General features: G+C 40.4%; 1 protein-coding gene across 1 annotated transcript in view; it reads right to left on the bottom strand.

Moving 5' to 3' along the window:
* Positions 1 to 3,833: 3,833 nt before the first annotated feature.
* The window catches only part of hsd17b12a (hydroxysteroid (17-beta) dehydrogenase 12a), a 63,599-nt gene continuing 42,710 nt past the window's right edge, over positions 3,834 to 24,722 (bottom strand). The window contains exons 5-11 of the mRNA XM_034175806.1: positions 24,310 to 24,374; positions 24,150 to 24,194; positions 23,706 to 23,740; positions 21,122 to 21,203; positions 19,993 to 20,058; positions 16,573 to 16,722; positions 3,834 to 5,016 (exon numbers count right to left, since the gene is read on the bottom strand). Of these exons, the coding sequence (XP_034031697.1) occupies positions 4,876 to 5,016; positions 16,573 to 16,722; positions 19,993 to 20,058; positions 21,122 to 21,203; positions 23,706 to 23,740; positions 24,150 to 24,194; positions 24,310 to 24,374 (584 nt within the window). The 3' untranslated portion in view covers positions 3,834 to 4,875. The remainder of the gene's footprint in view (positions 5,017 to 16,572; positions 16,723 to 19,992; positions 20,059 to 21,121; positions 21,204 to 23,705; positions 23,741 to 24,149; positions 24,195 to 24,309; positions 24,375 to 24,722) is intronic.

Genomic DNA, 24,722 nt, shown 5'->3' with positions numbered 1-24,722 from the left:
GTGGGTGCACTGAATTTGCCAACTTTGACCAACAAACGTATATCTGATCCCGACTCCTTTGAACTCCCAGTGTATTCTGAAGGGGAAACTTAGTGTAATTTGAATAGTTCACATTATATTCCATGGTGAATATAATGTGTCCACTCCATGGTGTCCAAAAAATGAGGTGGGCTTCATAGATAATTGGCAAAGCTTCTGGGGAAAACCTGGTCTTGTTAGGAGAGACGGCATCCATCCCACTTTGGATGGAGCAGCTCTCATTTCTAGAAATCTGGCCAATTTTCTTAGATCCTCCAAACCGTGACTATCCAGGGTTGGGACCAGGAAGCAGAGTTGTAGTCTTACACACCTCTCTGCAGCTTCTCTCCCCCTGCCATCCCCTCATTACCCCATCCCCGTAGAGACGGTGCCTGCTCCCAGACTACCAATAACCAGCAAAAATCTATTTAAGCATAAAAATTCAAAAAGAAAAAATAATATAGCACCTTCAACTGCACCACAGACTAAAACAGTTAAATGTGGTCTATTAAACATTAGGTCTCTCTCTTCTAAGTCCCTGTTGGTAAATGATATAATAATTGATCAACATATTGATTTATTCTGCCTTACAGAAACCTGGTTACAGCAGGATGAATATGTTAGTTTAAATGAGTCAACACCCCCGAGTCACACTAACTGTCAGAATGCTCGTAGCACGGGCCGGGACGGAGGATTAGCAGCAATCTTCCATTCCATCTTATTAATTAATCAAAAACCCAGACAGAGCTTTAATTCATTTGAAAGCTTGACTCTTAGTCTTGTCCATCCAAATTGGAAGTCCCAAAAACCAGTTTTATTTGTTATTATCTATCGTCCACCTGGTCGTTACTGTGAGTTTCTCTGTGAATTTTCAGACCTTTTGTCTGACTTAGTGCTTAGCTCAGATAATTATAGTGGCCGATTTTAACATCCACACAGATGCTGAGAATGACAGCCTCAACACTGCATTTAATCTATTAGACTCTATTGGCTTTGCTCAAAAAGTAAATGAGTCCACCCACCACTTTAATCATATCTTAGATCTTGTTCTGACTTATGGTATGGAAATAGAAGACTTAACAGTATTCCCTGAAAACTCCCTTCTGTCTGATCATTTCTTAATAACATTTACATTTACTCTGATGGACTACCCAGCAGTGGGGAATAAGTTTCATTACACTAGAAGTCTTTCAGAAAGCGCTGTAACTAGGTTTAAGGATATGATTCCTTCTTTATGTTCTCTAATGCCATATACCAACACAGTGCAGAGTAGCTACCTAAACTCTGTAAGTGAGATAGAGTATCTCGTCAATAGTTTTACATCCTCATTGAAGACAACTTTGGATGCTGTAGCTCCTCTAAAAAAGAGAGCTTTAAATCAGAAGTGTCTGACTCCGTGGTATAACTCACAAACTCGTAGCTTAAAGCAGATAACCCGTAAGTTGGAGAGGAAATGGCGTCTCACTAATTTAGAAGATCTTCACTTAGCCTGGAAAAAGAGTCTGTTGCTCTATAAAAAAAAGCCCTCCGTAAAGCTAGGACATCTTTCTACTCATCACTAATTGAAGAAAATAAGAACAACCCCAGGTTTCTTTTCAGCACTGTAGCCAGGCTGACAAAGAGTCAGAGCTCTATTGAGCTGAGTATTCCATTAACTTTAACTAGTAATGACTTCATGACTTTCTTTGCTAACAAAATTTTAACTATTAGAGAAAAAATTACTCATAACCATCCCAAAGACGTATCGTTATCTTTGGCTGCTTTCAGTGATGCCGGTATTTGGTTAGACTCTTTCTCTCCGATTGTTCTGTCTGAGTTACTTTCATTAGTTACTTCATCCAAACCATCAACATGTTTATTAGACCCCATTCCTACCAGGCTGCTCAAGGAAGCCCTACCATTATTTAATGCTTCGATCTTAAATATGATCAATCTATCTTTGTTAGTTGGCTATGTACCACAGGCTTTTAAGGTGGCAGTAATTAAACCATTACTTAAAAAGCCATCACTTGACCCAGCTATCTTAGCTAATTATAGGCCAATCTCCAACCTTCCTTTTTTCTCAAAAATTCTTGAAAGGGTAGTTGTAAAACAGCTAACTGATCATCTGCAGAGGAATGGTCTATTTGAAGAGTTTCAGTCAGGTTTTAGAATTCATCATAGTACAGAAACAGCATTAGTGAAGGTTACAAATGATCTTCTTATGGCCTCGGACAGTGGACTCATCTCTGTGCTTGTTCTGTTAGACCTCAGTGCTGCTTTTGATACTGTTGACCATAAAATTTTATTACAGAGATTAGAGCATGCCATAGGTATTAAAGGCACTGCGCTGCGGTGGTTTGAATCATATTTGTCTAATAGACTACAATTTGTTCATGTAAATGGGGAATCTTCTTCACAGACTAAAGTTAATTATGGAGTTCCACAAGGTTCTGTGCTAGGACCAATTTTATTCACTTTATACATGCTTCCCTTAGGCAGTATTATTAGACGGTATTGCTTAAATTTTCATTGTTACGCAGATGATACCCAGCTTTATCTATCCATGAAGCCAGAGGACACACACCAATTAGTTAAACTGCAGGATTGTCTTACAGACATAAAGACATGGATGACCTCTAATTTCCTGCTTTTAAACTCAGATAAAACTGAAGTTATTGTACTTGGCCCCACAAATCTTAGATACATGGTGTCTAACCAGATCCTTACTCTGGATGGCATTACCCTGACCTCTAGTAATACTGTGAGAAATCTTGGAGTCATTTTTGATCAGGATATGTCATTCAAAGCGCATATTAAACAAATATGTAGGACTGCTTTTTTGCATTTACGCAATATCTCTAAAATCAGAAAGGTCTTGTCTCAGAGTGATGCTGAAAAACTAATTCAAGCATTTATTTCCTCTAGGCTGGACTATTGTAATTCATTATCAGGTTGTCCTAAAAGTTCCCTAAAAAGCCTTCAGTTAATTCAAAATGCTGCAGCTAGAGTACTGACGGGGACTAGAAGGAGAGAGCATATCTCACCCATATTGGCCTCTCTTCATTGGCTTCCTGTTAATTCTAGAATAGAATTTAAAATTCTTCTTATAAGGTTTTGAATAATCAGGTCCCATCTTATCTTAGGGACCTCGTAGTACCATATCACCCCAATAGAGCGCTTCGCTCTCAGACTGCAGGCTTACTTGTAGTTCCTAGGGTTTGTAAGAGTAGAATGGGAGGCAGAGCCTTCAGCTTTCAGGCTCCTCTCCTGTGGAACCAGCTCCCAATTCAGATCAGGGAGACAGACACCCTCTCTACTTTTAAGATTAGGCTTAAAACTTTCCTTTTTGCTAAAGCTTATAGTTAGGGCTGGATCAGGTGACCCTGAACCATCCCTTAGTTATGCTGCTATAGACGTAGACTGCTGGGGGGTTCCCATGATGCACTGTTTCTTTCTCTTTTTGCTCTATATGCACCACTCTGCATTTAATCATTAGTGATTGATCTCTGCTCCCCTCCACAGCATGTCTTTTTCCTGATTCTCTCCCTCAGCCCCAACCAGTCCCAGCAGAAGACCGCCCCTCCCTGAGCCTGGTTCTGCTGGAGGTTTCTTCCTGTTAAAAGGGAGTTTTTCCTTCCCACTGTAGCCAAGTGCTTGCTCACAGGGGGTCGTTTTGACCGTTGGGGTTTTACATAATTATTGTATGGCCTTGCCTTACAATATAAAGCGCCTTGGGGCAACTGTTTGTTGTGATTTGGCGCTATATAAAAAATTGATTGATTGATTAAGAGTTGTAGAATTGACCAGTCCATTAAAATAAATTGACAAGACAATCCTGTACTCCAAAACTTTTATTAACAAACATTGTAATTACAAACCGTTTATAAGATAAATGGTAAGAGTGGATTTTATGTAGAAATATACACTTTAATTATTGGTGCATTTAAAAAAAGGCCTTCATTAGGTCACTTACAATTCTACTACAGCAACTGCATTAATCCAACAGTCAGAAAACACTCTGGCAACTTTCTGCAACAGTCTACATGTAAACGTGAAACCACAGCTGCTGTAGAAAACCTCCATTTTTAGTCTCTCCACCACCGTGAGCTAAAGATGCAGCAGTTTAACTTTATATTTATACCTGAAAGCTTCATATAGTAATTAAATGAGGTTTTCAACAAACAGCACTAAATGGACCAAGTGTGCAGCTGAATGCACAGCACCACAGAAATATAGATCAGCCATCTCTATTTACATTTTAAAATCCAAATTCCCCTCTCCTCGAGCCGGATTATTTCAAACATTAAGATAAGTACAAAGGCACTTATCTTTGGTTTCATCACAAATAATACATCAGTGCAACATCCCACCACAAACATAAAGACAATATCAATAATAATTCAACATCCAAACAAAGGAGCCAATGCGAAGCTTCTGAGTGATGTGTATAAACCCACATAAAGAAAAGTAGTATTAAATGGCTCATTGGTATTGAGTTTGACATCTCAGTTTGGCTCCTGTATTCAGACAAAATAAATAATCAGCTGTAGATATTTATATATATATATATTTTTTAAAAACCACCACCTCTTTTCCACTGCTTATAACAGCAGTAACTATCACTTTCTGCTGTAGTGATAAGAGTTCCTTTGCCAAGAGCAGCGTTTTAGTTTCATATTCCAACTACTTCCTCCTTTGTTCATTTCAGCGTAGACAGATCGCAGAGTAGAGGTCAGCATTTTAAGCAGTCCGACACCGATGTGCACGTTTACAGAGATGCAGATGTAAAATCTGAAGCAGTCCTGCAGGATCACACAAGCACAGTCTGCCACTTCCTGAAGCGCTGCACCGCCTCACATCACAGCGGCGGCTGTCCTACTCATTTTTCAAACTGGCTCCGTTCTTCTGCTCCCGCAGCTTCCTCCTCTGCAGGTATCCGGTACGCTGCAGACGGTTCATTCTGGCTCCCAAGAAGATGACGATGCTGCCTGGCACCAGCTTGGTGGTCACCCAACCCTACAATGTTTGGGGGGGAGGGAAGAGAACAAATGTCAGGGGTAAAGCAGAGACTCTAAACCACTGCATTCTCTTTTATGGTACTAATGCTATTAAAGCACATTTTGTAGCAATTCTTCAATGTCATTTGTGGAGACAAAGTAATGATCTGGTAGGGGTGTGGGGTCCAATACTGACACCCAAGGGAGGTTTGATGGATCACAGCCCTTTTGGGTTCAAAGGTAGTTATATATTATATAACAGCTGAGTGGATCCTTGTCATTTGATTGGTGGCTTTTAAGTCACATGACAGATATTTGTACCAACTGCCATTGTGTTTTATTGACCATGCATTAGTTCTTTTTAGCGTGTTATAGGGCACCACGGGTCGCATTTGAACCCTGTGTGATTTTGCAGGATTTGACCACTTACAGGGACAGCCACTCCCACTGCGCAATATATACACAGCACAACTTCACACAGAAAAATGGTGTAATGTTTTGATTTCAGGTGCAGTCACCAAAGCGGTCGCGAAAAGTGTAGTTTTTCCAGTTCCCAGTGGAGAAGGAAAGACGAGGTGAATGGGAGAGATCGTGTTGGTATTAGGCATGTGAATCTCATCACTGACAACGATTCGATACGCACCCTGATACAATGCGATTCAGCCCTGTTCCTGATTCAATGCGATTTGATATGTATTTGATGCCGATTCAAGTCCCCACAATGCGATATGATTTGATGAATGATGGCTATTGATAAGACTAATCAATATCAATGCCATTATCGATCCCGCTTATCTGTCAGATTCTTTATCGATTTCCTTATCAATACCTCTTGTCAATTTTCTGTGTACTAAAAGTAGGCTTTACAAGTTTTCATGAAGAGCTGTTAGGATGAAAAGCAGGAAAAACTTCTGGCGCGATTTTTCACTGGAGTGAGGAAAGCAGACGTCTGTACACAAAGTCAGTGGCCGGCGTCACGGACTACTGAACAATTTTGGACTCCTATTTAAAGTTCATGTTGGACTGTTAAGCACCAAAATGTAAGTCCCTTTTCTGTTTATAAATTAATAAAATATCAAATGACAAGGATCTATTGTAGCAGTGATATAAAACAAATTGATGTTTTTCCATTGCATGTGTGCTACGCCTTGTTGAATGGTACGTTCCAGCTTTCACCTCATGACATTCGTACCATTGAACTTAAACATTCATCATTTGTATACTATACAGCTTGTTACTAAAACTCAGTGCTTGAACAGGAAGTATTTTAAAGGAAAAAAAAAGTGGAATTGTCTGAAATCCATTTTAACTCTAGTGGTGTATAATATACAAATGATATTCTTTTGAGAAAAGGACTGAGGAGAGTTAAAGTTGCCAGTTAGACTCACTTCAGTGAATGTACAAGTAAATTTGCAAATTACATACTTTTTTTTTATGGATAGTTCTTTTGCATGGAGGTGCTGACATGAACAGAATGTGGCAGGACCTTTAAAGACATCTCTTCACGATAAACATTAATATGTGTAGATGACCTATTAAAATGAGGTCTGGTCAAGGCCGACAAGGCACATAGCTAATGACTGTTATTCGGTACTTTAACGTTTCCCATAATCCCCCTGCACTTCCCAGAATGCACCACGGTGCAAGCAGAGTTCTGGCGTTTCAAAGCCATGTAAACAGTGGCTCGCGAGGATGTGATTATGCAGATTCAGCAACTTCACAAACGACTGATGATGACAACACGTTCCCTCAAACTGAGAGGGTTATCTAGCACCTGTGATGAACTTCTGCTGAACCCCGATGTCTTGTTATCCATGCTTCACAAGGTGTGTTTAGACTGTGCCATAAACCGGTGTCGGAGACGGAATGCCCCCCCCCCGATGACGCACTTCATGGATTATCACCTCATTTCTGCTTCAAATTGCACTCCAGTCATCTATCTCAGCGACAGATAGCTGAAGCTTTAGTACAACAATCATTTACACATAAATTCAGCATTATTTCATCATAAAAGGTGGCAGACGTGATCAGAGCGCCGCGGCTAAAGGAGCTGCTAGCTGATGCGTTCACCGCGCGTTGGACATTTCAAAGCGTCACAGAATTTCACCATGCTTCTGCTTAAAACTGACTTTAGAATGATTTAAGAGGTTTTACCTTTATTATCTGATGGTTAATAATCCATTAATCCATTTGATTCCTTTGGATGAAGAGACTCCGTCTTGGACGTGCTGCTGTGGTCTGAAATGACGCATGCGCAGATGCCAAAGGCGGACTGATTTTTAGGGGTGGCCTGTTCAGTCCGTGACACCAGAAGTCTGCTGAAACAGACCTCTCGCGTGAATCACGGACAGCGAGAGATTCACAACTGCGAATCAGCGAATTTGGCAATTATACCAATGAAACTAACTGAAATTTCCTCTAATCATGACGTCTGCCATTCACACCAAAGAGTTCGATCTTTGTCTCATCAGACCATAGAATTTTGTTTTTCATGGTCAGAGTCTTTCAGGTGCCTTTTGGTAAACTCCAGGTGGGCTGCCATGTACCTTTTACTAAGGAGTGGCTTCTGTCTGTTCACTCTACCATACAGACCTGATTGGAGGATTGCTGCAGAGACAGTTGTCCATCTGAAAGATTCTCTCTCCACAGAGGAATGCTGGAGCTCTGACAGATTGACCATTGAGTTCTTGGTCACCTCAATGACTAAGGCTTTTCTCCCCCGATCGCTCAGTTTAGACAGGCGGCCAGCTCCAGGAAGAGTCCTGTTTGATACCCAATCAATTGAATTTACTCCCCAATCAATTGAATTTACCCCAGGTGGACTCCAATTAAGTTGTAGAAACATGATGCACCTGAGCTCAATGGTAAAGGCTGTGAATATGTGATTTTTTTTTTATTTAGTTTTTTTATTTTAATAAAATCGCAACAATCTTAAAAAAATCATTATGGGGTACTGTGTGTAGAATTTTGAAGGGGGGAAAAAGTTTACTCCATTTTGGAATAAGGCAGTAATGTAACAAAATGTTGAAAAAGTGAAGCAATACTTTCCAGGTGCACTGAATAACCAGAGCTGTAATTTGGTGTAGTCAGAGGTTTTGAAAATTATGTACGTGTGCTTTTTATTGTTTTATATCAAAGTCAAGTTAATTCTGGGAGCATGCACTGGTGTAAATCACCCATGCACACAAACACCCAATCCCTATGTCTCAAAACCAAGTCTGCCTCAACCAGGTGCCAAGCATGGACGTCTACAAGACTGATGCACCTGCGCACTTGGTCATACACAAAGAAATGCAAAACATGGACCAAAGGTCAAAACTGACACTTAGAATGCAAGTGGTATTCCTCATCTTAGTCTCCCCAAGTAACCACTTGTTTGACAAAAATACATTCCAGTGGTACTCCAGTATCCTCTGAAGAGACCTAGTACCAAAGACATCAAGTCATTACCTTAGGTAACTGGTTAGCATCAAAGTCTCCCACACAGTAAGACAGGCAGCACCAACATCAACAAAACTTGAACCTTTGTTCACTTCTGATGGTCAAGTCCAAGAAGTTATTATGGATCTTGGTCATGAACCAAACTAACAAACCCAGACACTCTGGCTCCTCGACAACAAATATTTATGAAATGACATCAAATTACAAAAATAAAGGCTTAAAATTAGAGAACATAGACTGAGAATTCAGACAGTTTAAGATCCATGAGGGGTGAGATCAGTTTGCTGGATTGCTTCTTTTCTCCTCCATATTTTGATGACTGTGGCTGGTGGCGCAAACTCTAAACAACGTGGATGTGATCGTGTGGCCAATGATACACTCAAAGCCATAAACAACACCAGCTAATGATGACGTCAGACCTCCCTCAGAGCTACAATGGTGCCAGAAAAACCTTTATTAAACTCAACATGCAAGCAAAAGAAAACTACCCCCAATCAAATATTTTTGGCACCCAACATGGTCCAAGACTCACTGTTGAGCAGGACCCAATACAGAGTCAAGCACCATACTTTAGAATTACTTCAACATATTTTTTTGTTGTTGTTGTTTAATAAAGTTGCATAACACAAACATTAAGATGACATAAAAAAATAAATAATAATAAATAATAAATAAAAATACTCAGCTGCAGCTTCATCGCCTTATTTTGTGTGTGTGTGTGTGTCTCTTTTTACATTTCAATTTAGTAATTTCTTATCCTCAAAAATCCCCCAGTTCCACTTGTGCAGTTCACATCACCAGCTATGAGCACATTTTGAAAGTTGTGTGTCTGAAATGACTAGTGAAGCAGCTTAACTATAATTTCCTTAACAATTTTGCATTTTCTGATAAAAATCATCAAATTTGGCACATATTCTAAGTTAACAAATGGTTATTTTCAGATATGGAACCATCCTGCAGCTGAACTCTAATGTGCTACAGGGGTCAAAATTTTAAAATGCTCCAATCATGTTGAAGATTACACCACATTATTTGTATGATCATAATTCCAAAAAGGTATAGTTTGGACTATCTATGACTGAATGTTCAGGAGTTATGGGGTAAAAACAGCAAAAATGGTGACAAAGGTCAGTTTCAGTTTGTACAGGGGTAAAAACTTAAAGTTGCTCCAATTTTGGTTAAAAAAGTCAAACTTGTTTGGAGACCAAACATTCAACACAGTCAAAACTATCCCATTTAATTTTTTTTTCTTCAACTGATAATTTGCATCACTTTTTTTTTAACCAAAATTGGAGCAACTTTATCTTTTGACCCCTGCACAAACTGAAATTGACCTTTGTCACCATTTTTGCTGTTTTTACCCCATAACTCTAGAAAATTCAGTCAGATAGTACAAACTATACTTTTTTGGAATATTATGATTCGACAAATAATGTATAGTTTTCAACATGACTGGAGCATTTTAACATTTTCACCTCTGTAGTTCTCTGTTGACCCCAGTAGCTCATTAGAGGTCAGCTCCAGGATGGCTCCATATCTGAAAATAAACAGTTAATTTAGAATATGTGTGGCAAATTTGATGCTTGTATCAAAGTATGCACAATTGTTTTGCTATGCCGCCCCACTAGTGTGTGACTAAATCGCTAAAGTTAACTAAAAAAAAAAAAAAAAAAAAAAAAAAAAAAATCTTGTCCTCCGTCACTCACACTGAGCCACTCCCACAGTGCCTGTGGGACAGACATCCCTTTATACAAAAGGAATGGGGTGTGGCCAGCAGTACCTTACCTGCTGAAAATTCTCACACCGGCATTAAGAACGAACTTGTTTCTCATGGAGAACGAGATAGAAATGACTTGTGTATAGAAATGACTTGTGTATGAGGGACCTGTACAGCATGTTCTGATGCTGGACAAGGAACAATTTTTTTTTTATTAAATTGCAAAATGTACTTGGATTTCAGTCAGTCAGTTGAACTGAGACAACCTACCACATCATGTAAAACAACCATGCCGAGAAGCCATGGCTAAACATTTCCCATCTTAGCAACAAGTCCACTTGCCTCAACTAAGCTTAAGAACCTTCAGATCTTCACCGGTATGACAGAACTGACACCACGCTTAGATGATGTGGCCGTTTTTTTTTTTTTGTTTTGTTTTTTTTTTCCCATGTCTTACCCAGGACCAGAATGTGACACTGATCCCTCATATTAACTGGTCTAACTGACAGGATACCAGCCACATGCCTATTTGGGTACCTGCAGATCCTCAAGAACTCTCATAAATGATGAATACCTGAAAATGACACCAGAGATGTGTCAAAACCCATTTGTACCATGTTACAACTTTATCCTGGCATTTAAGTGGACCAGACACGCACACCTGTGACAGATTCTGGTAGTTCAAATCCTTCAGGGTCTATGGGGAGATGTACCACTAGATTTCAGCTAAGAGGAACTAGAAACCCACCTTGGGTACAAAAAGGACCACAGAAAATCCTCCACAATAGATGATTCAATGCAAAAGTCAAAGGAGTGAGTCTTTTCTCTGTACAGAAGCAGATATTTGGTGGAACACAGGTAGCAACCAGCCAGATGAGGCAGTGGCAGAGAGAATCCAGCAGAGGGAGACAAAGGAATAAAAGTATCCAGATACAGTGCATCCAGAAAGTACCCACAGTGGTTCACTTTTCCACATTTTATGTTACAGCCTTATTCCAAAATGGATGAAATTAATTTTTTTCCCCTCAAAACTCTACACACAATACTAGACACTGACAATATGAAACAGTTTGATATTTTTGCAAATTTATGTTAAAAAAAATTACAAAACTAACAAATCACACATATGTAAGTATTCACAGCCTTTGCCATGAAGTTCAAAATTGAGCTCAAGTGCATCCTGTTTCCACTGATCATCCTTGAGATGGTTCTATAGCTCAACTGGAGTCCACCTGGGGTAAATTCAATTGATTTGGAAAGACACCTGTCTACATATGAGGTCCCACAGTTGACAGTGCATGTCAGAGCACAAACCAAGCATGAAGTCAAAGGAATTATCTGTAGGAATTGCCTCGAGACAGGATTGCCTCGAGGCACAAATGTGGGGAAGGGTATAGAAACATTTCTGCTGCTTTAAAGGTCCCAATGAGCACAGTAGCCTCCATCATCCATAAGTTCAGATCCACCAGAACTCTTCCTAGAGCTGGCTGCCAGTCTAAACTGAGTGATTGGGGGAGAAGGCCTTAGTCAGGGAGGTGACCAAGAACCTGATGGTCAGTCTGTCAGAGCTCCAGCATTCCTCTGTGGAGAGATTAGCACTGTGAATACTTTCTAGTTGCACCATACAGCTACAAACCCAGAAGAAGTTTCCACTAAAATAACTGAAACATCCACATTCAGTGGATCAGGATCTCTTTATCCTGAATCCAAATGGGAAGAATGGAGGGACAGGCACCACAGATTCTCACATGGTAGCCAAAAGATGTTCTAGGTCTAGATTACAAGAACGGCCCCAAGGCCAAATTATGGTGGTGACTGAGAAACCCAGCTATGTCATAAGAGACAGCTATAGTCACATTAGATACAAACGACAGACACCACTTGGCTTTGTCGCTTGGTGGGTGTTCATGGTACATCTCTGTAAGATGTCTTGTAAATCACTTCAGAGGTGTTATTTGCTTACAATAGCTGCAAATTTAGGTTGTGAAGTTTACTTCTTGCTAACTTTTACAAAATATATGAGAACCCGATTTATACAGAAAAGCATCTGTTCAAGCATTTACAGCAACCTTAAATCTGTTCATCATACACTCAACAAAAATATAAACGCAACACTTTTGGTTTTGCTCCCATTTTGTATGAGATGAACTCAAAGATCTAAAACTTTTTCCACATACACAATATCACCATTTCCCTCAAATATTGTTCACAAACCAGTCTAAATCTGTGATAGTGAGCACTTCTTTGCTGAGATAATCCATCCCACCTCACAGGTGTGCCATATCAAGATGCTGATTAGACACCATGATTAGTGCACAGGTGTGCCTTAGACTGTCCACAATCAAAGGCCACTCTGAAAGGTGCAGTTTTATCACACAGCACAATGCCACAGATGTCGCAAGATTTGAGAGAGCGTGCAATTGCCATGCTGACAGCAGGAATGTCAACCAGAGCTGTTGCTTGTGTATTGAATGTTCATTTCTCTACCATAAGCCGTCTTCAAAGGCGTTTCAGAGAATTTGGCAGTACATCCAACCAGCCTCACAACCGCAGACCACGTGTAACCACACCAGCCCAGGACCTCCACATCCAGCATGTTCACCTCCAAGATCGTCTGAGACCAGCCACTCGGACAGCTGCTGAAACAATCGGTTTGCATAACCAAACAATTTCTGCACAAACTGTCAGAAACCGTCTCAGGGAAGCTCATCTGCATGCTCGTCATCCTCATCGGGGTCTCGACCTGACTCCAGTTCGTCGTCGTAACCGACTTGAGTGGGCAAATGCTCACATTCGCTGGCGTTTGGCATGTTGGAGAGGTGTTTCCTTCATGGCTGAATCCCGGGTCACACTGTTCAGGGCAGATGGCAGACAGCATGTGTGGCGTCATGTGGGTGAGCGGTTTTCTGTTGTCAATGTTGTGGATCGAGTGGCCCATGGTGGTGGTGGGGTTATGGTATGGGCATGCGTCTGTTATGGACGAAGAACACAGGTGCATTTTATTGATGGCATTTTGAATGCACAGAGATACCGTGACGAGATCCTGAGGCCCATTGTTGTGCCATACATCCAAGATCACCACCTCATGTTGCAGCAGGATAATGCACGGCCCCATGTTGCAAGGATCTGTACACAATTCTTGGAAGCTGAAAATGTCCCAGTTCTTGCATGGCCGGCATACTCACCGGACATGTCACCCATTGAGCATGTTTGGGATGCTCTGGACCGGCGTATACGACAGCGTGTACCAGTTCCTGCCAATATCCAGCAACTTCGCACAGCCATTGAAGAGGAGTGGACCAACATTCCACAGGCCACAATTGACAACCTGATCAACTCTATGCAAAGGAGATGTGTTGCACTGCATGAGGCAAATGGTGGTCACACCAGATACTGACTGGTATCCCCCCAATAAAACAAAACTGCACCTTTCAGAGTGGCCTTTTATTGTGGGCAGTCTAAGGCACACATGTGCACTAATCATGGTGTCTAATCAGCATCTTGATATGGCACACCTGTGAGGTGGGATGGATTATCTCAGCAAAGCAGAAGTGCTCACTATCACAGATTTAGACTGGTTTGTGAACAATATTTGAGGGAAATGGTGATATTGTGTATGTGGAAAAAGTTTTAGATCTTTGAGTTCATCTCATACAAAATGGGAGCAAAACCAAAAGTGTTGTGTTTATATTTTTGTTGTGTAAATCTGTTCTAGCAAAAAGCCAGCTGAATTAATTCTGCCTGTTCACTCACATTGGCAGTCGCTGTGTCATGTCACTATTTGCATAAAACAGGCATCAGGTCTACGATGGCCATACCTAGGTGGCAGCAAAACCGTTGTCTGTTCTCGCTGCAGAATGCCACTCTTTGAAAACGAGTGGCAAGTCGCCACTTTGCTTCAGTCACTTGCAGCTAATGTGGCCGTACCTTGACACTCAAAGTGCTTTAAAATGATGTCACACATGCAGTTTTTTTTTAATATAAATTTTGAGAGATGTCTCATCATACAAACAAGAGATAAGTAGTGACTGTTTCCAGCTCCACTAGATGACTGGACAGTATTCTTCTTGTATGAGTTTATTTGGTAGGTTGCGACTACATGTGATAGAAGCAAGAAGATTTCATAGTTTATGCTTCCCCCTCCCCCGTGAAACACATTTAAACCCGTTTCTCACTCGGCAAGTACATATTTTCAATCATTTTGCAAATTTTGAAAATTATATTTTTATAGCTCAGTCAACTAACTGCTACATCATGTAGCTTTCAGACTAAACAAAGCACTGCTAAACATATAGAAATATATTAATACAGTTGTATGCAAAATCATTTTTTCATGATTTTTCCTTTATAAATCATTGGTTGTCTGGATCAGAAATTTCAGTTAAATATATCATATAGCAGATGAACACACTGATATTTGAGAAGTGAAATGAAGTTTCTAGTATTTACAAAACGTGTGCAGTAAACAAAATTGGGCAGGTGCATAAATGGATGGATGGATGGATGAGATTTATTGTCATTACAACTGCAACAACAACGAGATTACGTCCACACATTTCCACAGACAAATACAGCAATTTAATCCACAATTATTACTTGTTTACCGTAATAATGGCACACATCAGAATTAAGACAACACACATACATTTGACATTATTTATGTGCACTAAACTTGAAACAGTCCATTTCCCAAATTGAGGCGATGTGAGTGTGTGGTAGCCGCTGCAACAGGAGTCGCGCCACAGGAGTCGCGCCACCACTAGCTTGGGGGGGGGGGGGGGGGGGGGGGAGTCCAAGCTAGCGGCAAGCTAAATGTGGGCACCCTTGTCATTTTACTGATTTGAATACCCTTGACCTCCTTACACAGGTGAATCCAATCATAAGAAAGGGTATTTAAGGTGGTCATTTACAAATGTTTCCCCTCTTTGCATCTCTTCTAATGAGTGGCAACATAGGAGCCTCTAAACAACTCTCAAATGAACTGAAAACAAAGATTGTTCAACATCATGGTTTAGGGGAAGGATACAAAAAGCTATGTCAGAGATTTCAGCTGTCAATTTCCAATGTGAGGAAATGGAAGACCACAGGCACAGTACTAGTTAAGGCCCGAAGATGCAGGCCAAGAAAAATCTCAGATATACTGAAGTGAAGGATGCTGAGAACAGTCATAGCCAACCCACAGACCTGCTCCAAAGACCTACAACATGATCTTGCTGCAGATAGTGTCTCTGTGCATTGTTCTACTATACAGGGTACTTTGCACAAGGGGATGCTCTAATGCAGAGGAAGCTTTTTCTACGTACACACCACAAAGTCACGTGAGGTATGCTAAAGCACATTTGGACAAGCCAGCTTTATTTTGGAATAAGGTGCTGTGGACTGATGAAACTAAAACAGTTATTTTGATATAACAAGGGGCGGTATGCATGGCTGAAAAAGAACACAGCATTCCAAGAAAAACACTTCCTACCTACAGTAAAATTTGGAGGTGGTTCCATCATGCTGTGTGGCCAGTGCAGGTACTGGGAATCTTGTTAAAGTTGAGGGTCACATGGATTCCAGTCAATATCAGCAGATTCTTGAGAACAATGTTCATGAATCAGTGACAAAGTTGAAGTTGCGCCAGGGCTGGATGTTTCAACAAGACAACGACCCTAAACACTGCTTATTGAAAATCTGCGGTGTCATTTTAAGTGGGCTGTCCATACTTGGAAACCAACAAACCTGAGATGTTTTGTAAAGAAGAATGGTCCGAAATACCTTCAACCAGAATCCAGACTCTCATTGGAAGCTATAGGAAGCGTTTAGAGGCTGTTATTTCTACAAAAGGAGGATCTACTGAATATTGCTGTATTTTTTTCTGTTGGGGTGCCCAAATTTATGCACCTGCCTGATTTTGTTTAAAGAATTATTGCACACTTTCTGTGAATCCTATAAACTTTATTTCACTTCTCAAATGTCACTGTCTGTCTGCTATATGATATATTTAATTGAAATTGCTGATCCAGACAACCAATGATTTATAAAGGAAAATTATGGAAATTATCAGGGGTGCCCAAACGTTTACATAGAACTGTATGTAAATCAGTGCAGTTCAGCTGCTAAAGTTCACCAACACTGGTCACCATAGACAAGTTCTGTCTACCTAAACTTCTCGGCCCATTTTCTCTAAAGTAAAGTCTGTCTAAACTGATAACATTAAGGAATGTGAGAAAAAGCTAAACTCATGGATCTGCTCTTGGATCTCCAAAATTTAATGGGTTCTTTGAGCTGCACTGTAATTCTGCCAAAAGGTAAACAAAGATTTTAATCTTTCACTTAAGAGTCTACATCCAACAGCAGTACCCACTTTAACTGATGCACTAAACTTGTCCCATATATAGTGAGTTCTTATGTGCCTTCGGTTTCAGTTCTTACCATGACCGCATGGGGAAAGTAGCCATTGGTCTGTGTCTGCAGACCCACAGTGGTGAGCTCAGCTGCCACATAACGCTCCGGAGTGGGTTTGTCCAGGGTGGGCTTCCTGATACGAGTCATTTTAGTGGCCACAAAGAAGGGCAGCACACTCTGCAGAAGACAAAGTGTACATTTAATATATATATATACACACATAATATATATATATATATATATTTATTTATTACTTGCAGTGTGACAGCTTATATTCTGTACATTAACGTTTCCAGTGATTTTCCAGTCAGGCTGGGATTTGAACCGAGGAGCCTCTGGTCTCAAGCCCAACGTTTAACCACTAGACCATCACCTCCCCTTTAAAGGTGTAGCACCTGTGATGGACCTCTGCCGTGCCCTGATGTGGTCTTGTTGTCCATACTTCACAAGGTGTGTTTACATTGTGCCCTAAGCCGGAACTCTGCTGAGATGGACCTCTCGCGCGAGTCACGGACTGCGAGATTCATAACTGCAAAACAGCGATTTCTGCCCAACCACAAAGTTAAAGGACATTTTGATTCAATCAAATCCCCTCCTTTAGCTCAAATTGGCGTTAAAATTTAACAGCCTGAAATGATTCCAGTCAGATCAACTGTACAGTCGTTGATTACAAAGCATTTGGGACACTTTTTGAATATCTTTGTCACTTCTGTCAGGCTGTCCAGTGCCAAGACAAACTCCACCTCACCTGCTGGCAACAGGTGGGAATGGACACACATTTTCAGTGTGATAAAACAGTTTTTGACACACATCCAATGACAAGGTTTGACTGAGAGAAGGAGCCAAAGAGCTAATAAGGTTACAGGTGAAACATCTGAAGTACAGTTTAGTTTTGGCTGTCGAGACAAAAGCTGATGACTTTCAAAGTCAATGGTTTTGAATTTCTTCCAGCAGTACTGTATTTTCCAGAGTATAAATCGCAGGATTTTTGTCTTGTACTACTTTGAGAGGCCCAAGTGACTTGTATTCCAGTGAACTTACATACTGAGGAGAAAAGTCATGATTCATGACCAGGAATTTTCATTACAGTGGAAACAAACATTAAGCTGCCTTTTCTGTCTTAAAAAATAATAATACATTTTAAAAAAGCAAGAGACTGAAACTTCCCAGTGGGGCTCATTTACATTCAGAGCTGTTTGAAACAGTGTCAGGTCACACTTAAAATGTTCTTCATAGGAATGATCCTGATGACATCACTACGTGCTTTGAGCTTTTCCTCATGTTGAGCTCCAGAGGTAAATTACAATTTGTAGTCAGGCTTATTTCAAGGAAATATATGAATAAATGTATTTATCAAACAGCAAAGTGTCCCGTGGAATGAAACAACTGTCTGAATGAACGTCTGTTCCGGCGCACACCAGAGCCAAACACACACAGCAAATGCCACAGTGATCTGATTTAATCTGAACCATTGTCGGTCACTTCAGGAAATCTTCCACATAAAATTAATCCACAAACATAAGTCTATGCTGCTCTGAAAAAGTTAGACCCACGTGTTATAACCCATCGTTAATTATTGTGATGAAGTGGAAAATTCACCAACACCTGACTTCACACACTGGAGGCTCAAATCAAATCCAGTCAAACATCCGATCACTAAACATCATCCAAACACAGGCTAATTTACAGCAGAGGCCAACTTTTTCTTCTACTCCTGAACTTGTAGCTTCAAGAAGGAAAAAAAACAAACACTTTGTTCTTGAGAATTTTTTTTTTTTTTTTACTGGAATGCCACACTTTTGGGCAAAAAGAGGGACTGTTTATCTTATTTGAACTTATTTGCTCTTTTAAGAACATCAAGAAAACTGGGGGTGTGTTTAGCAATTTTTACAAATGTATTAGAAAAAAGTTTTCAAACATTCATTTTTAAACATTTCATATGTTACATGTATACCTCACATATGATTGTCTGTTCAGTGAATTACAGAAACAGTTTACTTGTGGTTTGCACGTCTAACAAAATCATTAAGTAGCTCGTAGTCTGACTGCGTTATGAATACATCATTAGTGCACCGGGTTTTCAAACATTTAATTGTTGCGTGTGCACCAGGGTAGGAAGTGCACAGTGCGCTTGGTTTCAGTGCAGAAGGTTCCCGGTTTAAACCCCACCCCTGCCACATTTCTCCATGTAATGTGGAGTTGTGTCAGGAAGGTATCTGGCGTAACACTTGTGCCAATTCAACATGCAGATCCACCTTGGATCTTCAGTGGCGACCCCGAGTGCAGAAAAGGTTGCAACCGAAGGGACTTACTAATTGTTGCATGTACACCTCACATACCATCATCTGTACAGTAGCTTAAAGACGCAGTTTAGTCACAGTTTGTGCCTCAGTATTATTAGCTCCTTAACCCCGTGTGCCTTGTAAATAAATACTGCTATGCTTAAAATTAATTTTGCATTTTCTTGCATGAAGTGGTAAATGCAACTTATACTCTGGTGCAACGTCTATACACAGTTCCTCTTATGTAGTCGTTTTTGGACAGGTGTGACTTATACTCCGGAAAATACGACACATTTCAGGCAGGATTAGACAAGTACAGTGGCTTGCAAAAGTATTTAGCTCTTTGGTATTTCACACAATTTGTATATGGCATTTCAAATACAAAAAGTCAGGCTTTGCAATATGAACATTTCTAAAATGATCTTCCTTAGACTCAAACTGAAAGTAAATCTCTACAACTTGATATAAATCAATTAAAAATATAAGAGCCAAGATGATGGGTTGCATAAGTCATCACCCCCTTTGGTATAATTCCTGTAAATAATCAGTTTCATTGCCAGTTTTCTTCAGAAAAGTCAGAACAAGGTTTGATTTGATGCTTCATGTTCACCCATTTTCCATTAAATAATACAGTTAAAGCATTCAACCATCTCAAAAGGTTTTGCACAAAGTTACCTTGCCGAAAGCCACAACACAAAGCAGGGTGCACAGTCAGTCACCAACGCTGAGCCAAAATGGCGAGACCATTTAAAACTCATAGTTTGCTTTCAAATGTCATACAAAATTTTTCAGTAAACATCCTTCATTCAAGTCTTCAACCCACTTAGGTTCCATTTGCTTTTCATCTTTGACAACATCTTCTGGCAGCACCTCCAGTAACAGACGATCACATCCTGGCAATTGTCTTTGCCGGTTAATTAAAGGTTTTTATTCAAATCCATGTTCTATTGAAACACCAACACTGCCCGAGCAGGGCATTTAAGAGCATTTGACTTTTGTGGGATTTAGGCCTTGTACCGTTTTTTTTTTTTCCTTCTCTACAAGTTCCTGGTATGTTCTGTAGTTTTCCAGAAGACATTCTTAAACACTTCATTTGAAAACACGGAGGAGAGCGTTTCCATGAATGCAAGAGGTGGGTTTGAGCCCTCCAGAGAGCCAGACTCACCTGGATGATGATGCCCTGACGTCGGTATTCCTCCTGAAGGCCACGAGAGAAGAAATCCACAAAGGCCTGCAGACAGAAAAGGACAGTAAATGGAGAAGTTTAACACACCTAACAGTGGTGGCGTAATGATTACAGCCTTGCACAGTTCAGAATGCAGGTGAAATACAGACAGCATTTACATAATAGTGTAACTTTCATGTCACAGTGACTCGTTTTTTTAAGTGATAACTGTTAATTGGGGGAAACGCCGCTGCACACTGACGTGACGAACGTGGCCTGTTAAAAACAGACTTGTGCTCTGCTGGTGAGCGCTCAATGCAGGCTCATCACACTTCTGGGTCCAAACAGTGAAAGAATCCAACATTAAAATCAGATGAGGACAAAGTGTCCGTCGTCTCTTCCCCGTGTGGCCGTGAGCCCACTGAACAGAGCACCACACTGGAAGTGCGCGTGCAGTCAAGTTCAAATCCAGAGAGCCGGAAAACGAGTATTCCGACTTCTTCCAAGCATCTACTCGGCCGGAGCACTGATCTGAATTTACATATTTATGCTGAAAGGGTTTTTTCAATAATGTTATTTTTATTTTGTTACCAAAAAATATAGACGCTCATCTTTTGAAAAATAAATTTGTCATAAACATCAGTCTGCTTTGCGCTTTTGTTTGCATTTGTTTGTTTGTTTTTTTTCAGGATTTTGACAAAGGCTTTTTTATTCACCAATAATGCTCAAATTGTAATATAACAAGTATTTTATTTAAAATATGTGAAACACTGGACACCTTGTTTTCATTCAGGAAGACAGGTAAAAGTTATTTGTTTTCATTGCACAGAAAGCTCTTTTTAAAAGTGGAATTTTTGTTTTTTTTCTTTTTGCTGATGCAGAAAATGATCCAATCCACGACCTTAAATTGTGATCCAATCTGAACCATGACTTTTGGGATCTGTGACACACTTAACAGGGTGGTTTATCTGGATAAATTAGACTAAAAAGAACTCTTTAAGACAGATGGCCGATTTGAAGCCGCAAAGCACCGGCAATCCAGGTTTCCACTGATGGAATCCTGTTTTTTTTTTTCTTGAGCACAGATCAACCTTAAAATAAGAATAAATAAATAAGCGCACAAACACACCTTTGAAGCAGAGTAGACTGTGAGTAGAGGGACGGGATACATGCCACTGGCTGAGGAGATGTTGAGGATGACTCCTTTCGACCTGAGAAAAACAGAGATTTTACATTTGTTTTCAAGTAAAGTAAAATTTAGCACAAGCCTCTGTCATGACAGTAGGCGGGACTTGAAGTATCACATTTCACATAACGATGTTATGACCTCTGCCACCCGACAACCTATCCATATTGAAAGTTTGATTAGTTGTGAAAGTTTTATTTTGTCTTTTATTTTTTAAGCAAAATGTTCCTCATTCTGGCCTTATGACATCACAAAGAGCTGTATGGGTAACAGACGTATTACAACAGCCTGCTACTGGCTGAAAAGAGGCGCTCTCAGAGTGCAGCTTCTAGTTTCAAAACTGTGCATGATTACTTTCTCCACATTCAGCCCTGCTGATGGAACAACCTCCAGTATTTACACCAACATCTGTCATCCATCCATTTTTGAAAATGTGACTGGCTTGAATAGTAATTTTAAAAAAGTCTGCAACAGATTAATATTTTGAAGTGTCAAATATGTTCTTATAAACATCCTAATCAATAAAAAAAATGACTCAATGAGATGCAGACAAATTTTAACTAATAACTGAATGTTAAAAGGGAAAAAGATTCCACAATCCCAAAAAAGGGGCACAAGGTTGCTCAAAAGAGTGAATCTCAATTGCACCAATTTATGCCTCCCAGGAGGTCAATAAACATGCCAATATTTTGGTCTAGTGGCCTTCAGGGTTGGCAAAACTTTTGCGATTCATTGGACGATTTTTTACAAAATACTGTTAATTTTGAAACATGAAGACAAATTTCAGATGGGACACAGTTTACGTCACACCTTTGAAGTGAAACTGAAGCATTTTCAGTCAGTTCTATTAGTTCATTTTGCCACTGATCACAGTGTAGACTGCAAGCTTTAATTCAAGGGGTTTCATAAAAATATCACATTGAATATTGAGTCATTCCAGCCATTTTTAAAATATGAAGTCCCTCCAATTTCACAGGCCCCAATTAACTAAAATAAAAAGATGGCTGTTGATACCAATAACATTTACAGACTGTTTTTGTTAAACCAGGAATGGATTCCTGGAGTAGCCTGTAACTCAAAGTTCACATAAATGGTAAATGGACTGCATTTATATAACTTTTCCATCTGCATCAGATGCTCAGCACGCTTTACAATAATGCCCCACATTCACCCTGATGTGAGGGTGCTGCCATACAAGGTGCTCACTATACACCGGGAGCAACCAGGGGATTAAGGACCTTCCCCAAGTGCCCTTAGTGATTTTTTTCCGGTGAGGCTGGGATTTGAACAGAGGATCCTCTGGTCTCAAGCAAGTCCTCTGTGCCAATCCCATAATAAATACATGGCACATCAGGCAAAGAAACATCCAAAGTGGCAAATTCTGCTTATAAGAAACCCTGTGGCTGAGAAATTAGAGATTTTTAAGAAAAAAAAACAAGTTAACACACAAACTAACAACAAAAGAAAGTCCTCTGCGCCAGTCTAAAATAAAATGAGTTATCAGCTTCCATAAGTTGATAACTCCTTCAGAGTCACTGTAGGTGTCTTGTTGGCTTCCCTCACCACACTCCTTGTACACTCACTCAGTTCTTGAGACCTGTCTACTCCAGACAGATTGACCATATTTCTTGATGACTGACGGAAATTAAGTCCAAGACATGTTGAGTTACTTAGAAATGTTCATGTATCCATCCCGACTTGTGTAATGAGAACTGGATATAAAAGTGATATTTATGTTGTCCAATTACTTCTGGTCTCAAAATGATAAAAATGGCTGTAATTTCCAAAATACTTATTTTGTTAAACCCCTTGAATAAAAGCTAAAAGTCCCCACGACAAGCACATCTAGAACATTTCATTTTTGCTACACTGTGGTGGTGCATAGAGGAAAAAAAAAAAAAATGACTACAACGGTGTCACTGTCACCATCTGGGGACGTGACTGTACAACTACAGTGTTTTGTGAGACGTGACAACAGTCAAAAGCAGACAACAGAATACAAGCTTGACTGAAACTGTCAATTTATACACAACTGGCGGCACAAGGGCTTCCTCAAGACCCTTAAACAAAAGTGGCTTCTTTTTCTCACCAAATCCAAAAATTTCCAGTTGCATTCCTAATGTGAGGGAACGCCATGTAGACACACACTCAGCGCACCAACAACCCCCCCCCCCCACACACACACACACACACACACACACACACACAAAGTGTGGTGTGGTAGTGGCTGTATGCGTTGCCATGGCAGCCTGTTGCTGCAGTGATGTAGTGGAGCAACGCTCTAGTCTCACACGGTGTCAAATGTACCCGTGCTGCTATTGGTCAGCTGGAATCACATGGGAGTGGTGCAGCCAATCGGGCAGGTTAGGCACTTTGTGTGAACTGAAAGCTTGTCAGCATTGCGAACAAAGGAGGAGAGGGGAAAAGAGATGCAGCAATGGAAAAGGATTTCTCGATGGAGACACCCCAATAAAGTTTGTTAAAAAAAAAACAAAAATCAAACATGGACACCTTTTGTTCCACTCACCTCTCTGTCATTCTGGGCAGCACCAGACGAGTCATCTAGAAAGAAGAAAGGAAACAAAAAAAAAAAAAAAAAAAAAAAAAAATAGAACCCAACCTCAGATAACTTCAACATTTGTGAAGGAAATCAAAGTGGTCATTAAAGAGAGGGAAGTGACAGACAGAATTAAAAAAAAAAAAAAGTAGAAGGGAGGCAGAGAGACTGACAGAGGCTGTTAGAAAGAGTTGCGTGGGTGGTGAGCAAAGACAGCGTTGGTGTAGTCCACCGTTGCTTTGGGAACAAGTGAGACACTGCAGGTACCGAGGCACAAACAGCACAGGAGGAGAAACAAAATGAGGAGGAGACAGACACCTGTGGATCAACTCCACAGATGCTGGTGGTAGTCGGTAACGTGCACGTCCTCCCTGAGGCGTGCACAGTGGGACGGCACGCCGGCGACAAACTTACCTGGCACACTGAGGTTATGTTGACGTTTATCATGTTGGTGATGAACTGAAAGACAAAAAGCAGAAACTCAGGCAAGGAAACATGTGGAAGTGACAAATTCTGCTTTTAACACAAACACTGCGGCTGTGAAACTAGAAAACAAGTCAACACACAAACTCACATTGTCCAGATCAGGTATATGGAGGTAGTATTCAGGGTAGGGGTAGGACACACCCACATTATTAACTGTTGAAGACAAAAAGTGTTATTCCTCTGTTTTTGAAAAAACAGTAAACTTAATGCTGAGATACACTTCGACCACAAGGTGGCAGCAGATGCAAAGGAGACAAACAGCCACGCCTCACTAACAGCTGAGCACATCTCACAAAGGTAAGAACAAAGAGTTCTCGAAATGTTCACCGAAAAGTACAATGAACATTTGAAGGGAAACATGAGGCGGAACGCTCACAGCTGAGATCGAACTTCTACCACAATTGCAGATGTCAAAAATGTCATTTTCTGTGAAAGAGTCATCAACCCATCGTTCAAACAGCAGCGCTACTGACCAAACATCTGTCTCCACCCTTCAGTACC

Source organism: Thalassophryne amazonica, chromosome 8 (genome assembly GCF_902500255.1).
Source record: "Thalassophryne amazonica chromosome 8, fThaAma1.1, whole genome shotgun sequence".
Classification (NCBI taxonomy): Eukaryota; Metazoa; Chordata; class Actinopteri; order Batrachoidiformes; family Batrachoididae; genus Thalassophryne; species Thalassophryne amazonica.
Note: the sequence above shows the minus strand (reverse complement) of the source record. Positions and strands in the feature narration are given on the sequence as shown.